The following is a 15,957-nucleotide window of genomic DNA, read 5'->3' as shown; positions in this document are numbered from 1 at the left end:
AAAGAAAGGGCAGTTTTGTTGGGTTTGTTTTAATTTTCTAGAACATGATGCAAATTGCAAATGTTTTAATGTCATAGCTGACCTAACAGCCGATCCGTTCATTCCATACAAGAGCAAGGCTCCCAACTACTCATTTAAAAGAAAAACGTTTACTACTCAACTTTTATTTTATTTTAGTTATTTATTTAATCTATAAATTCTAAAGTATTTAATATATTTTTTTTCACGCGCCGCATCTACCTAGTTTTGATGTGAGACCAGCTCAAGCCGTCTATCAACAATCAACGGGTTCGGGATTTGTCCCGCCCTCAGAACCAATCCTTATTTCGAAGTTATGGATCCATTTTGCCGACTTCCCTCATCTACATTGTTCCATCGATCTGAGGTTGTTCGTTTTGGAGACTTGATGCGGTTAGGAGTACGGACGTTGCCCCCTACACATCCCCCATTCACCCCTTAAATTTTTTAACATCAATTAATTATTTAAATTTAAATTTAAATTTTATATAGAATGAAATTATAAATTCTCAAAATTTTTAAAAAATATTGGGAAAGAATCTATTATATACAAATTTGAGATTAAAAATTGAACGTATTTTTAAAATTTTAAATATATATATATATATATTGTACATGAAAGCAAATTTACTATGTAAAATAATTATTTTAATTTTAAAAATTTGAAAGTTTTACCACATTGGGTAAGAAATTTGTTAAAAGAAAAAATCAAAGTAACCATCCAAATATTTGATTTTTAAAATTTAAGATTAAAGTGGATGATTTTCAAGTTTATAAAAAAGAAATAATTACAAAAAGAAAAAAAAAAAGAAAAAAAAAGAAAAAAAAAGCTAACCTGAAAAAGAAAAATATTATTATTTTTTATTTTTGCTTTTTTTTCTTCGTTTTTTCGCCGTGGAATCCAGAGCGCATCCCAACTTCTCCTCTGTCAAAATGCCGAGAAAACGATACGCTAAATTCGATCCCTTCGCTCTTAAATTTGCAGTCTCCACGAAAGAGATCCACTGAGAAACACGAAAATCTTCTGATTTTCAACTGACTTTCATTTTTTGTTTCCCTTTTGTTTTTGCCCCAAACCTGGAGGAGCGCAGCTGATTTTCGGGACCTCTCGGATCACGACGAGGGCTCGGTCGGAGTCGCCGCCGGAACCGGCAGCGTTTCGGCTTCGAGAATTTTCCGGCGAGTTGTTTAGCCTTATTTTCCCGAGTTATGCATAGATCTGGACCGGCGATGGCTTGGAATGTCTTCAAGTTCTGTACGGCCTTGCGAGGTCTCGGTTCGATCATGATCCTTCTGGTTCTTGGGGTTGTCGGCGTCACCTATTACGCTGTCGTTTTGACGAACTACGGCCCCGCCCTCTACGACGGTGGCCTCGATTCTCTCATTGCTCTCGCCGTTTTGATCTCCTTCCATGGTTTGGTAAGTGCTTCGTATTTGGCTTCGTTTCTTTAAAGATTTTCATTCGTATTTCTCTGTTTGGAATTTATCATTACCTGATTGTTGTTCTTGTGCTGCTATATAAATAACATAGCGCCTTGTTTGGCTTGTTTTCTGTCGTCTTTTCCACTTTAACAATCTCTGTCGTACTGAATTTTACTGTCAATTTGTCCTTATTTATCTCACATTCTCTTAGTTAAATATTTGATAAAGTGGAGTTTTATTTCTAGGGTAAAGATCAAATTCATCTTTCTATTATATATAAATTGCTTTCCTGTGGAAATTGGAACAGCTTTTGCTCATAAATCATTGAATTTTTTTAGTTTCTTCGTTTGTTCTGTGGATTGTAATTTAGATTTTGGTAATAGTTTAGGGTTTTCGTTTGATTTTTCGTGTTCGGAATTTGATTGAGGTTATAATAGAGCTGAGAAAATTTGAAGGTAAATGTATTTGATGTTATGCAGTTGGTGATGCTGTTATGGAGTTACTTTTCTGTTGTTTTGACTGATCCGGGTAGTGTGGCGCCCAATTGGAGACCTGCTGTCGATGAAGAACAAACAGAAGGCGACCCGTTGAATACAATGGAGTTTAGTGTTTTGCACCCCGAGCTATCGAATCAAAGAATACGATATTGTCGAAAATGCAATCACCTGAAACCACCACGCTGCCATCACTGTTCTGTTTGTGAGTAGCGCTCGCTTTTGGTACTTCATATGTTTCTGTTAAATTATTGTATGTTGTTGCCCGTTTGGATGTGAAATTTTACGTTCTTCTTTTCTTTGTTCAGGTGGGCGATGCGTGCTGAAGATGGACCATCACTGCGTGTGGGTCGTTAATTGTGTAGGAGCTCTGAATTACAAATACTTCCTTTTGTTTCTGGTATGTTTGTCTACTTCATATGGCTGGGCAGTGTTATTTCATTATCAATTTGCTAAGATAATCGGATACGAGCCTTATTCGTGAACCATTGGACATTAGGACTATTACAATGCTAGAAAGCGACTATTGGTTCGATTACAATAAGATGTTAATTTCTCGAGGATTTTGTACGAGTTGGCTTTGGGCTACTGTATCATATTTCTATCTCTTAACAAATTATAAAACACGGTGTGAAGTCTGATCCGACAACTGCATTTCTTCTATTAACGAAATGTTCTTAAAGCTCCTCGAAGATCATGATTTTACAATTTTGTAGTATATGAAAAGGTCGAGTGTTCTGTTTTCCACGGGCGTGGCTACTGGTCGATTTCTCTTGATATCTCGAAAGAATGAATTGTTAAATTATTATGACCATTTCTTAATCTTTCATCTATTCCCTTGCAGCTGTACACATTTCTAGAGACGAGCGTTGTGACTTTGTCGTTGTTACCGCACTTTATTGCATTCTTCAGTGAAGGAGAGATACCTGGAACACCCAGTACCCTCGCTACGACCTTTATCGCCTTCGGTAAGCTTAACGAGCATTCACTTAACTTTCACCCATTCGATTGTGACGAGTTTATGACTATTGCTTCTTCGTTCAGTCTTGAATCTGGCATTTACGTTGAGTGTTATGGGGTTCCTGATCATGCACATATCTCTGGTGGCTGCAAATACTACAACAATTGAGGTATTGTCTTTCATACACTTAGTTATGGCCAGAAAATATCTGAAAATCGAAATGCCGTCACAGGCTAGCTAGCAAGACGTCGTTGTGGATCTGTTTTAGAGATTACGTTTCTGCTTTAGTTTCCAAAACCGTTTTCGGATCTTTATTTTTGTGCCCGATTTTGGATGGCAAAAGAATTTTAGTTGTTCATGAATATGTCATCCATAAAAGCGAAGTAAAGAAAGTAAGAAGACTCGTCTTTAGAAAGTATCGATAAAACAACAGTGCACGAGCTCTTTATAGTTGTATGTCGAAATCGAGAAGATTTGAACACATTTGAATGCTAATGAAAGTTTGTTTTCCCAGGCTTATGAGAAAAAAACGACTCCTAAATGGCGGTACGACCTTGGTCGGAGAAGAAACTTTGAACAGGTTCGTTAAATATTGTGAGGATAAGAATCCATAAGAAAGTACATAACAAAGTTTGTATTGTGCAAGCTTAATTGCTAACAATCTGATGTAGGTTTTTGGGATGGACAAGCGCTACTGGTTGATCCCAGCTTATTCAGAAGAAGATTTGCGACGGATGCCAGCGCTTCAAGGTCTCGAGTACCCATCGAAGCCCGAGTTAGAATCCCAGGAGTTCTAGTAAGCTCTCAAACGAACCCAGCAACTTTGTCGTCGTGCAAGGAAATTATAGAGTCCCCAACCAAACCGAACACAATCCTCAGCCATCTCTCTAAAGTTACCTCTTGATCTTACTGCTAATTCTAGCTCAATTACATTCTCGTCCCCCTTGGCTGAGGGATAGGAAGAACGGCGTCGTATAATGACGCCGACCGATCGATGTGCGTAATGTGAACAAGTTTTAAAGTAGTAGGGTTAGCTCGAGTTCGTTACTTGTTCTAAAATAACATATTTTTGGGACGGTCAGAGAACCTCAGGATATCATCAATGGGTACATAGCAACATTTCCAAGTGTGTTAGATTCTTTTTCCTATAACCCTTTGTTTTAGTTGGGATATCTGGTTTTGCTCTTTTTCGAAGTTGTAAGCATTCCGTTCGGGTCGCCAATCCCGAAAAAAGAAAAAAAAAGTCAAATTACCATTTTAAATTCGATCGATTGAATTCTTTATTCTGCTATTGTTGAACTAAAAAAACTTTTCGTTCATGTTTTAGGTCTTTATATTTATTATGATTAAAGTTTCAATAAGTAGTGGATTGGACCCTGACCCCAAAATTGTTGCAAGGGAAATTTTCATATTTTCATATATACCCTCAGACAACTATCATATTAAATTTGACCCATGAACTTTACCCTTATTAAATAGGTCCCAAGGAAAAAAAAAAAAAAAAACCTATAATTATCGAATCTGGTCCCCATACTAATTACCTACTATTTTGCCCATTAATTCCTACTAATTAATTAGCTGTTAGATTTAGAACACGTTTAAATCTTGTTAGGGAAGGAACGTTGAGTTATAATTTTAGATACCAAAATTTAAAACTTTATGTTCTGTATTTAATAAGTGTAATTTTGTATAGTTTGTATTTAAATTTGTATAACCTATGGTTGAATATAAACTATACCGTCACAATAAAATTAAGTTTTTTTTTTCTTCAGTTCAACGATTAGAAAAGTGCAATTTTTGTTGTCATCATCTCGACATATCCAATCACAATTTTTTATAATAATGAGACACTGATTGTTCACATCTCCTCTACGTACTTCGATCTCGATTGCTCATAAGAGACGATGCAGAGATGGTATCTGCCATTGTGGCTAGCGATACTGATAAGGTCGACGTTAGTTGCTATCATATCGTCGTAGGAAAATGCACTTCTTTGTAACCCTTTGTTTTAGTCAAGATATTCTAGGCAATTTTTCGAGTATGGCTCAATTAATCCGTATAAAAAGTTTGAATCTAATTATTTCAATTTCAAAACCTTGAACACATGTAATTTACATTATTTGTATAATAAAAAAAAGGAAAAAAGAAGGCAAATAAATATCTCTCTCCACTTCGCCACGCTTTCATGGTCGTCAAGGATCTCATTCACGAAACACGTGTTCCTCCCCTGACCGTAAATCAACATGTTTGATCCAACGGCCACCATTCGCCGCCGAGTTCGAACTTCCACCGGCGCTTCCAATATGAGCAATTTCCAACCCCCGTCCCACCGGCAAAAAAACAGACTTAACGACACGTGTCCCTTTCCGAAGCACCCCTTGCCATCTAAACCCCAACACCTTTCGTTCCCATGCATTTTTACATACCAAAACTGCCCCTCTTTCACTCGCCCTCACAACCCTCAAAACCCTAGCAAAATCCTTCCCCCTACAATCCGCCACAAGAAAATCCACCCCCTCCACCTCCGCCGCCACCGCCTCAGCGTCTCCAATCACAATTTCCGGCAGCGACGACACTCCGCCCTCCCGCATCGCCTCCACGTACTTCGATCTCGACCGTTCGTCGGCAACGATGCAGAGATGACGTCCACCGGTGTGGCCAGCGGCGATGGCGAGGCCGACGCTCGTGGCTACCGGACCTCCGTACGACCAAGTCTCGACGATGAGTTTTGCGTTCCAGCCGGCGGCCATGGCGGAGAGAAGTTCCGCGACGCCGAATTCGCTGTAAATCTCGCACTACAGCAAAAAGGTAACGAAATTTATTCCTTTTTTTTTTAAAAAAATCGCATAAGGATTATATGATTGATGAACAAATGAATTGAACTTACTGATTTAACTGTGTCGATATACGCTTTGGAAGCTCTCTCCGGCGACCAAACAAGCTTCATAATTTCTCAGCCTTTTTTTTTTTTTTTTTTTAGGCTTTTATTTTCATATAATATATATAGAGAGAGATGGAGAGAAAAAGGGGCGTTTCGATAATGGGAGTTGACATTTGCACTAAGCATATGAATATTGGATAGGCAATAAACCTGAGATTATTCTTCAATAAAATAATATAATATATTTTCTTAAAAAAAAAAACAATAAAAAAATACTTATAAACTATTTTAAGTGACAAATTGTTTGATAAAAGTGATTCTATCTATATTATAAATATACTTTTGTTTCTTATAACTTATTTATTAATATTTTTATCAAGCTGCTTTTAACATTTAAAATTATTCGATAAAATATACTAAACATAAATTAAATTATTCATTTTTTTAAAGGCATTTATGAAAGAATAATTTTATTTTAAAAGCATTTTTAAAAATGAGTCTAATCTTTGATAAATTAATTATTATTTTTTAAATAATTGATTTAATAGACATAAATTTCAATATTATTTTTTAGTTTACAAAACTCAGCACATAAATAACAAATCAAATAAATAAAAATTAAAAATTAAAAGTTAAAACATATTTGAAGTTTACTTAAATATAATTTGAAATAATAAATGGGAGAAAAAACGTTTTCAAGTAGGAGTGTTCACAGATGGTGTCGGTTGAGAAATTTTTTTAGACCAACCTTAAATTTTGAGTTAGTTGGGTTGGTGACTCGAGTAACTCTATAAGAGTTCACAAGACTCAATTTTTTTATTGGGTTGGGTTGTCCGGTTATTTTTTATTATTTAAAAAAAGTCAATTTATTTACGATATAGGTTAATTTAGTACAAGTCACAAGTTATTGTTAACCTCGCACGTCAAATATTCTTAATATTCATAATAATTTTTTTTTTGTTAGATTACTCGATCAAAAAAATGTAAACCAGCAAATTAACTTGAAATTTAATCTAACTCAAACCGAAAAAAAAAATATTTAATGGAATTTAACGCTTATGGTTTGAGTTAGATAGTCTAAGTTGATCAGATTATCGGGTATTTGAAAATTTTATTCCTAATAAATCAATAAATAGAGAACAAGAATGTGTTGGTTTTGGTTTCCTAAACAAAGTTTTTAAGTTATTCAATAAACAAAATAATTAAATATATAATTTCTTTACAAAATCAAGTAGAGAGAAACGAAGGGATGGGGATGATGATGATGATGATTCCTCTTGTAAAGTCAAACACGTCTCTAGTTGCAGTACAAAACAACTTAAAACCGTTGTTTATACAGTCCAAAAAGTCTCCCAAAAACCAAAACACAGCCCAAAAAACCTACGTCATCGGATCCAATCCTTATCAAGAAACAAAAAACAAAAAACAAAAATAAAAAATCCACTTTTTTATAAACAAAATCTAACAAACCCTAATTTAAAATACATTAATTAAATTCAGAGTTATATATATATATATATATATATGTATCCACGGTAAAAAAAAATGGTTAATGTATTTACTCTCGACCAAAAGGTTAAAAATGTCTGAATTTCTCATTTTTGTTTAAGGACAAAATGCGTTATAAACCATCACCTTTATTTATTTATTTAATTTTAATATATTTATTAAAATTTCATATATATTTTGATTTAATTTACATTTTGTTTTATTCCGAGACAATTTATTAAAAAAAAAGTTACATTAACATTTCACTTACTTAAACTAAATAATTAAATAAGTCGACATTAATTTTATTTTCAATTAATCAAATGAGGAGACATGTCACAACTTGTGTTTTTCTAATACGAATTCTCTCATCTATAAACTAAGTGTTTATAATATTTTATTATCTCCAACGGTCTGTGTTTTATTTCTTTATATCGTTACAGATTTATTAGATATAAAATTAAAAATTTAAATTATTATTGTTATTATTATTTTTAATAAAAATAAAGTGTAGTTCTTTGTTGACTTGGGTTCAGAAGTCTTAATAGCGTCCAAATTGAAGGCATTGAGAATGAGGCTAAAATCCAGCTTTTTGATTAGGGTTTCCAAAGTCTATTTGATCCATTATGTTAGATTGCGTTTCGCTGCCGATTTTGAAAAATAAATAAAATAAATAAATAAATAAAAAAGGGACTCCAAACCAATTCATTCACATTTGGGCCTTCAAAGTCCATCTATTCCACTCACATTATTAGACCCTTTCATTTCAACAATTATTTCCTATTTTTATTTATTTTAGGTCCCTTTATTTTAATTTTATTATTATTATTTTTTTAACTTTTTAAATATCTATTTTTATTATTGATTTTTTTAAAAAACTCTATTTACCCATAACTATTTAAAAGTGTAATAAATTTTTAAACATTTCAATTTAAAATAATAATTAAAAAATCTCTTCGCTCTTCCCTCCGTCTTCCCACTCTATTTCTTATCGAATTTCGACATGCTGTTACTCCGACGATAATTTCCAGTGCCTTTCAAATCAAAGGCTAAATGATGATGGAGTCGAGATTGGGACTGAGAATGAGGTCATGCTATTACACGACCAATCATTTATGCAATTATTCGAAAAGTGAGGAGGCTGAGTCATCGTTAAATAAAAAAAAAAAAAAAAAAATGGAAATTTGAGAAAGGAGATGACAAAATTTGTTCACAGGCAACAAAATTAGAGATGGAAAAAGCAGTGTCCTTTTGTCTTTCTTCTTTTGTTCCTTCTCGTAAGGGTTCCGACAAATAATATTCACAAGTCTAACAATACACACTCCGTTTCACCTGTCGTCCGAAGAGAACGACAAGACTTCCGACATCACCGCCCTTGTCGAATTTTGGATTTCTTTACAATTCTCGAACCTTTTTATTTATTTAATTTAATTTAATTTATTGGCAAATACCAAAGGACTTATTATTCCCCATTGTTGCAAAATTATTGGATTTCTAAATTATTTAAACAAATCACTCCATAATGAATTGCTCTTATTCCCACTTTTTTTAAAAAAAAATTTATTTATTGATTTAAAACAATTTGTTTTTTTTTTTTTTTTTTTTTTNGGTTATTTATTAAAAAATGTTGAAAACACTTTTTTTTTATGAATAATAAAACATCATAAAATGTTTTTTTTTTTAATTTTTTCAAACCACTTTAAAAAAAATTCCCATAATTTTTTAATGAATAACTAAACATCATAATTTTTTTTTTAATATTACTATTTTTTAGAGAAAAAAAAAATTATTGAACACTAACCAAAATTCATTCCAAATTTACACAAATTTTGGATTAAACAAACTGGACGTTAAAATATTTTTTTGACAAGGTCGGTCAATGAGACGATAAGAAATAAACTTCATCGTCGAGGATGAAAATTAGTTCATCTTGATTTTCCTAACCTTTCTATGCCAAATTTAATTATTAAAAATGACAGTAATTTGCTCTAATTTACATTATTCTTCAACAAAGCAACCTGGTTTTTACAAAGACATGCCATTTTTTTGTACCTTTCTGCATTAAACAGCACAGTAGCACGAAAAATACTTATAATAAACCTTCATTTACAGCATATATTAGTAGTCAGTGCTCTGCTTAACTTCTATATGGCTTCGTCTGAAAGCTTCAAGGCATTGACTCTACAGAAATCCCAAACGTTTCCATTTCGTCGAGTTCTTGGACGATGACATCCATTGTCGGGCGAAGCTCGGGATATTCGTGGGTGCAGATCACTGCAATTTTCCCCAGTTTATCTGCTTCTGATTCTAAGAATCTTCCTTCAAGCTTAGAGTCAATGAAGTCCTCAAACCGACGTGACTCGATAGTGTTGTAGTTCAACTTCACGATGCTTGTTTTCCCGGATATGATTTGAAGTACGATCATTCCAAATGCATAGACGTCGCTCTTCTCCGTGAATCGACCTGTCGTCGTGTACTCGGGAGGGAGGTATCCCAATGCAGCACTGACTTTTAGCATAGAGAAAATTATGTCATCTGCAAGGAGTTTGTGCAGGCCAGAATCTGATAGCAAGGGGTTGTAATTTGCATCAATGAGCACTTTATCAGCTGATATGTTCTGGTGAATCAATGCAGGTTTCTTTCCAATCTTTCTGTGCAAATATCCTATACCTGGCTCGAAAAAAACGTTTTCGAAGCAAAAATGAGTGAAACCATTCGTGAATCAATGCAGATTATATCGTTCATGAATAACTCGAGTTCATATCTCATGAAAAAAGTAACACGAACCTTTAGCGATTCCACAAATGATCGACACTCGGGTGGACCAATCGAGAATCTTCCCGCTGCCATTGTTGTCATCAAGATATTGCATCAAAGTTCCATTCGTGACGAAATCATAGATCAGATAGCACTCTCCTCGGTCTTTCGAACAGCATAAGCCTCTGAACTTAACGAGATTTTCATGGTTCATCGAGATAAGTATCTTCAAGCCCTTCAAGAATTCAGCTTCATCAGATTTGCAGCTTGTCTTGCCAATGCACTTGATAGCAACAACTGATCCATCTCTCAACTTTCCCTTGTAAAGAGCAGAAAAGTTGTTCCTCCCCAACAAGTTAGCCTTTGAGAAGCATTGTGTTGCTCGCTCGACATCTTCGAGATTAAACATGAAGCTCTTGAATATCTCTCGTGACGATGCACTCCCACCGTGATCTTTGGCTAACGGATCCCATCCATTTGAATACTCGAGATTGATGAGAGGAGAAGCATTCCTCCTGTAGACTTCCCTGACTTGGCTAGTAATCATCCGTCTACTTATACCATTTGAAGTACTTCCGAATTTATGTTCATTACGACGATACCATGAAAACGTTGCAAGACCAATGGCCGAGAAAGCAGCAAAAACTCCAATCACTCCGAGAGCCACTCCGACTCGTGAAGATTTCGACTGTCTCGAACAGTTACTTCCATTGCAATTGTGGCGTAAATTAGCTGACTCGGGAATGTCTCTTGCAGAAAGATTAGTAGGTAGTTGGGGTAGAAATGGTTCGGGTCGGCTTGGATTCAAACTTTTCAACTTACTACAAGGATTCAGGTCCCGAAATCCCACTCCACAAAGACTCGGGTTGTTATCGTACACAAACTTTTCCTTCAATCTCCTAAAACCTGAATTTCCATTGAGAATGATTACACAATGACTAACTCAACACAAAGAGAGATCACAAATGATTCGCCATAGACAAGAACACGTTACCTGGAGGAACGTTACCGGTTAGCGAGTTGTTTTGAACGTTAAGAACTTCAAGAGCAGGAGCATCAGCTAATATCACCGGAATCGGACCGAAAAACTTGTTGTTACTCAAGTCCAACCGTGTTAGCGTAGTCAAGTTCCCCAAACTAGCAGGAATTGCTCCTGTTAGCTGATTATACTGCACAGCAAGAACATTGAGCACCTTCATATTTCCCACTTGTGACGGTATCCCACCAGTTAATTTGTTGTAACAAAGCTGCAGCACTGAAAATAAAGATCCCCAACTCAAATCAACTACTAACCACAAAAAAAGAAGCCCCAAGGATATACATACACTGATTCAAAAGCTTACAAAACAAGCAGCCACTGCCCTCAACATTAAGTTTATCTAATCTATCCCTTCAGCAGATTAACCATTATGCAACAAATAAAAGAAGTTCATGCTACATAAGTTCTAGTTCTAGCAGATTTCAAGTTCTTCACTCAAGCAAATACAAGAACAAGAACTACTTAAACTCACCTTGAAGATTTACCATATTCCCGATCTCAAAAGGAATCTCCCCGGAGAGTTGATTCACATTGAGATACAAATCAGTCAGTTCAGTCAAACTCGCAATTTCCTTAGGAATTTCGCCGATTAGAGCATTGAAATGCAAGTACAGCCCCGTCAAACTCTTAAGTCCAGCGACGGCTGCCGGAATGTAGCCGGAAAGGCCCATCCCCTGCAGAGAAATATTCACCACTTTTCCTTGCTCGTTACAAGCAACTCCTTCGAAATAACCACCACATGGATTTGAAGACGGACTCCATGACGTCAACAAAGTGTTCTGCGGGTCTAAAGAAGCTTTAATCGCCATTAAAATGGAAAGCTCGGAGGACTCAGAAATCGCAGAAGGGGAAGAAAAAACCAGAAAGAAAATGGAAATCAAGAACGAGTTGAATACAGACATGGCTAAAACAGAGGAATCTCTCAAATTCTCAGACAAATGAGTAATCGATTTCACCGATACACAATCTCTCGCATGCGATGGAAAGAACTCGAAGGTAGTGCTTAGAATCACTATCTTGCCGACGAATCAGCGCTCGAAAATCAGGGATTAAACGATATCTTCAATTCAGTCGTCTGTGATTCTGAAGGTAACAGTGAAAGGTCTTCAATGGCGTTGGAAATGGAGGACTGATCGTGGCGGGAGAGTCAGAGAATCGGAGCAGAGAGAGATTGAGCGAGAAAAGTGGGAGCAAAATGGAAATGGAAATGGAAATGAAGAGCGTTATCTTGTGAATGAATACGAGAGAGATCGCTGACAAACCTACGGCCACAAAACGCCTCACAATCCCATAGCCTTGAGATTCCTTCTTCTCTCTCTTTCCCTCTGTCTCTTGTACTGATTCATATGCAAGAGTTCAGTCTCAGTAAAAGCTGTGAAACAGGGCGCTTCATACTTGGTACAATATTTATATGCATTATGCACGTTATATTATATAGTCTAGTGAAATTACAAAGTATATATTATAATTTTATTATTAACCTAACTATACCTCAAACATTATTAAATCATCTACCTCACCATATTATTTAACTTAAAAAAATAATTTTATTATTCACATGTTAAATTAAAAAAATTATAATTCTATTTAGTTTTTGGAGCTGATATGTTAAATATACATATCGTCTAAATCCACCATTAGTTGATGTTGTCCTTTTTGAGATTCACTCAAGATTTTAAAAACAAGTTTGGGAGAGGTTTTCATACCCTTATAAGGAATGTTTCGTTTTTTTCTGTTCAACCGATGTGGGATCTCACAATCCACCCACTTCGGAGCCCAGCGTACTTGCTGACACTCGTTCCTCCCTCCAATTGATGTGAGATTTAGATTGTGAGATCCCACGTCAGTTGGAGAGGGAACAAAACATTTTTTTATAACGGTGTAAAAATCTCTCTCGAACAAACATGTTTTTAAAATTTTGAGAGGAAGCCCGAAAAATAAAATTTAAAGAGGACAATATCGACTACGGTAGGCTGTATATATATTATAATTGTACATGTTTCAAAACCTCAAATAACTCGAACTTTTTTTTTTTGTTTTAATTTTGTTTTTTTTGAAATATTAAGATTCTCTTTTATTTATTTATTTTCTAGGCACCCATGTTAATTTTCATTAAACTCCTCCCCCTTGGCTGCCTAAACTCAATTTATTTAAATAATTTTCTGTCATTTTATGAAAGCCTTTTATATAATAAATATGCCTAACCTCAGATATAGCTTTCAGTAAATCCTACTCGTCTGTTTCGTGTATTTATTGACGTTACGGGTTACTTTAATATATCCCAATTGTCTGTCAGCCTGTCACAAGAAGCTGTAATTTTATATAATTTCTATTTTTCTGTAAAATAGTTAACATTTCCTTTTATAAATATTTTTTTATATATAGATAAAAGAAAATATTTATGTATCGATTTATTTTCGAAAACGCGAATATATATAAAGAAAATGGAAGAAAAAATTTGTTATTTTTTTTTTTTTTGTTTTTGCCTCTTTTTTAATCATATTTATTTCAACTCCTTTTTCATTTCAGACAAAATAAATAATTTAAAATTACTTTCCAAGTTTAAAATATGAAATTTAAAATCATATTTAAAATTTAAGGTATATTTATAAATCGAAATAAGAAATAAATATTATTTTCTTTTAAAAAAAAATTAAATCCCAAAAGTATTACGGGACAAAAAAACTCATTTATAAACTCATGATTCGAATCGCTTCACAGAATAACTCANGGTCCAATGAATCCACAAATACTCTGATGATCATTCAAATGATAAGGGGAGATCCCATATCCTTTAATGGAAGATGTGATTAATTGTTAATTATTTATAAAACATTGTCTGTCAAATGTGACTTGAGACTCAAAAGTTCGATTTTCACCTATCTAACACATTTGTTGGATTAAAATAAGTGTCACAAAAAAAAAAAAAAAAAAAAAAAAAAANATATATATATATATATTTATTTATTTATTTATTTATTGGGTATGGGTATGGTTAGTGATTCCCAACAAGGAGAGCCCATTCATTGACCTTGTGTGCCTCCTTTTCTTCTGTCCTTTTGCCTACCCATTTTTTTTTTTGTCATTAATATCTTTTTAATATTCTCTCTTTTTTTTTCTTCTAATTTTGAGGAACATGTTTTAAATAATGTACTAATATTTGGAACAAAATTAATTTAGTTTTCCAATTTTTTTTTATAAATAAAATTAATGGTTAATCAAATTAAAACATATTGAGCTAAATGTCGGAGGTTCGAATCTTCACTCTCATATATTATTAAACTAAAAAAGAATTAAAATAATGTTTTAAGACCCACTAGAGTTAAAGCTGGCGGAGAAACGTATGGAGGATTTGGAGTCCCACATTGACTAATTTAGAGGAAGATTAGGGGTATATAAATATAAAAGATATTTCTAATAAACGTGTTGAAAGTTGTCGAATCATTATAGTTCATATATTTCGACTCGATTATGGTAATCTTTATTATGATTTATTTGAATGATGATATGACATGATATCATTTTAATTTTAATCCAAATGAGCGTAATAAGATTTTTTTTGAAGGAGGGGTACCCACCAAAAATATAATTTGATTGATTGAGTAGGTGGCAAATCAAATCTGTAGTGTGTTGTAAATTTTAATTGCATCTATTTTTATGAGTATGGTCCCATTATTCATTCTTATAGCTCATGTGAACCTTCCTATTTTTTCCCTCCAGAAAAAAAGAAAAATAAAAAAGAAAAGAAAAAAAGTGAACAGTGCTTCATGTGAACATAATATTTTAGGACGAAATTGCCCCTTGTTACCAACATGTGAATCCATCACTTAGAGGATAGTGGGTGGGACAGATTCCTTTTGGGCTGTTTTTAGGAACCTGTCATGTTCAATCCTCTCACAAAGATTATACACCCAAACTTTATTTCACAGTAAAAGATGAATTATATATATATATATATATATATATATATATATATATATATATTTATTTATTTATATTACAGTTATAATAAGGGAGAATTATATTTACTACTCAATTAATAAATTATAATTATTTTTTGAAAAACTATCACGTAATTTTTTTTTAAATAAATAGAGAAAAATAAATAAGGAAACTACAGTCTATTTGCTTCTACCATTTTTTTAATCATATTAAATAAAATTTTATTTTCAAAATAAATTAATAATTTTAAATGAAAATCTAAAGGAGATTTTAAATTAATTAATTTATAAAAATTTAAAATTTTAATGGGGGAATTTTGATGATTTAACCTATAAATGTACATTTTAAGCCTTTTTTTAGTTAAAAAAAAATTACTAGGGATATAAGAAATTAGGTTGAACATTATATATATTTTATATCGATTTATTTGAATTTTTTTTTTTTTACAAATTTTTAATAAAGATTATATTAAAAAGTAAAGATTTTAAAATAACATCATAAACGAGAAAAATTATCCGTGGGGATCTGCGGAGAATCCCTGCCCCGATCTCTAAAAAAATAAATGAAAATTTTTGCAAAAATTAGAAATGAAATAGGAGGCAGGAGACGGGGAATGCTTCCCCTTACCCGTAAGCATCTCTAGACAACATATGGATCATGATTAGTTGAAGTTATTAATTGAAATTTAAGACGTTGACCTTCAAGAAATACATTAATTCCATAAAAGAAGTCAATCCTAAAGTGAATTTCGATATCATTTAATTCCAAAGCTACAAAATCCTTCAATTATATGAATCCTTGGAGGGATAAAACAACCCTCTATGCTTCATTTCATTCAATCAATCAAATTATTTCAGATTTGCTTCCTTACGATACCGACATTTGTAAGCAAAAACTTTTATTTTATTGAAAATTATACTGTTAATGTTTGAAGATTAAACTATGCTCGAGTTAG

The 15,957-nt window shown here is 33.4% G+C and overlaps 3 protein-coding genes across 3 annotated transcripts; 1 reads left to right on the top strand and 2 right to left on the bottom strand.

The window, feature by feature from the left end:
* Positions 1-887: 887 nt before the first annotated feature.
* On the top strand, positions 888-4,155 carry LOC111789650 (probable protein S-acyltransferase 14). Its single transcript, XM_023670287.1, has 7 exons — positions 888-1,437; positions 1,920-2,139; positions 2,243-2,334; positions 2,779-2,902; positions 2,979-3,064; positions 3,410-3,475; positions 3,567-4,155. Exons 1-7 carry the CDS (start codon positions 1,228-1,230, stop codon positions 3,690-3,692), a joined length of 924 nt encoding a protein of 307 aa, XP_023526055.1. The 5' UTR covers positions 888-1,227; the 3' UTR covers positions 3,693-4,155.
* An 804-nt stretch (positions 4,156-4,959) lies between these two features.
* On the bottom strand, positions 4,960-5,846 carry LOC111791547. The gene is made up of 2 exons (XM_023672932.1): positions 5,783-5,846; positions 4,960-5,690 (listed from the first exon to the last, which is right to left on the bottom strand). Exons 1-2 carry the CDS (start codon positions 5,840-5,842, stop codon positions 5,097-5,099), a joined length of 654 nt encoding a protein of 217 aa, XP_023528700.1. The 5' UTR covers positions 5,843-5,846; the 3' UTR covers positions 4,960-5,096.
* Positions 5,847-9,227: 3,381 nt separating this feature from the next.
* Positions 9,228-12,449, bottom strand: LOC111790598 (probable LRR receptor-like serine/threonine-protein kinase At1g34110). Its single transcript, XM_023671566.1, has 4 exons — positions 11,533-12,449; positions 11,016-11,276; positions 10,052-10,927; positions 9,228-9,934 (listed from the first exon to the last, which is right to left on the bottom strand). Exons 1-4 carry the CDS (start codon positions 11,960-11,962, stop codon positions 9,432-9,434), a joined length of 2,070 nt encoding a protein of 689 aa, XP_023527334.1. The 5' UTR covers positions 11,963-12,449; the 3' UTR covers positions 9,228-9,431.
* Between the last annotated feature and the right edge of the window lie 3,508 nt (positions 12,450-15,957).

Source organism: Cucurbita pepo, chromosome LG03, assembly GCF_002806865.2.
Source record: "Cucurbita pepo subsp. pepo cultivar mu-cu-16 chromosome LG03, ASM280686v2, whole genome shotgun sequence".
NCBI classification, from domain to species: Eukaryota; Viridiplantae; Streptophyta; class Magnoliopsida; order Cucurbitales; family Cucurbitaceae; genus Cucurbita; species Cucurbita pepo.
This window is presented reverse-complemented; position numbering and strand designations above follow the sequence as displayed.

Bases quoted from the DNA above. Each gene is read 5' to 3' on its own strand.
- LOC111789650 (XM_023670287.1), top strand. From the start codon at position 1,228: ATGCATAGATCTGGACCGGCGATGGCTTGGAATGTCTTCAAGTTCTGT. The intron at 2,140-2,242 runs GTGAGTAGCGCT...TTCTTTGTTCAG, and splicing joins CTGCCATCACTGTTCTGTTT to GTGGGCGATGCGTGCTGAAG. The intron at 3,065-3,409 runs GTATTGTCTTTC...TTGTTTTCCCAG, and splicing joins CAAATACTACAACAATTGAG to GCTTATGAGAAAAAAACGAC.
- LOC111791547 (XM_023672932.1), bottom strand. From the start codon at position 5,842: ATGAAGCTTGTTTGGTCGCCGGAGAGAGCTTCCAAAGCGTATATCGAC. The intron at 5,691-5,782 runs GTAAGTTCAATT...TTTTTGCTGTAG, and splicing joins ATATCGACACAGTTAAATCA to TGCGAGATTTACAGCGAATT.
- LOC111790598 (XM_023671566.1), bottom strand. From the start codon at position 11,962: ATGTCTGTATTCAACTCGTTCTTGATTTCCATTTTCTTTCTGGTTTTT. The intron at 10,928-11,015 runs GTAACGTGTTCT...ATGGAAATTCAG, and splicing joins AACCGGTAACGTTCCTCCAG to GTTTTAGGAGATTGAAGGAA. The intron at 9,935-10,051 runs GTTCGTGTTACT...TTTTCGAGCCAG, and splicing joins CATTTGTGGAATCGCTAAAG to GTATAGGATATTTGCACAGA.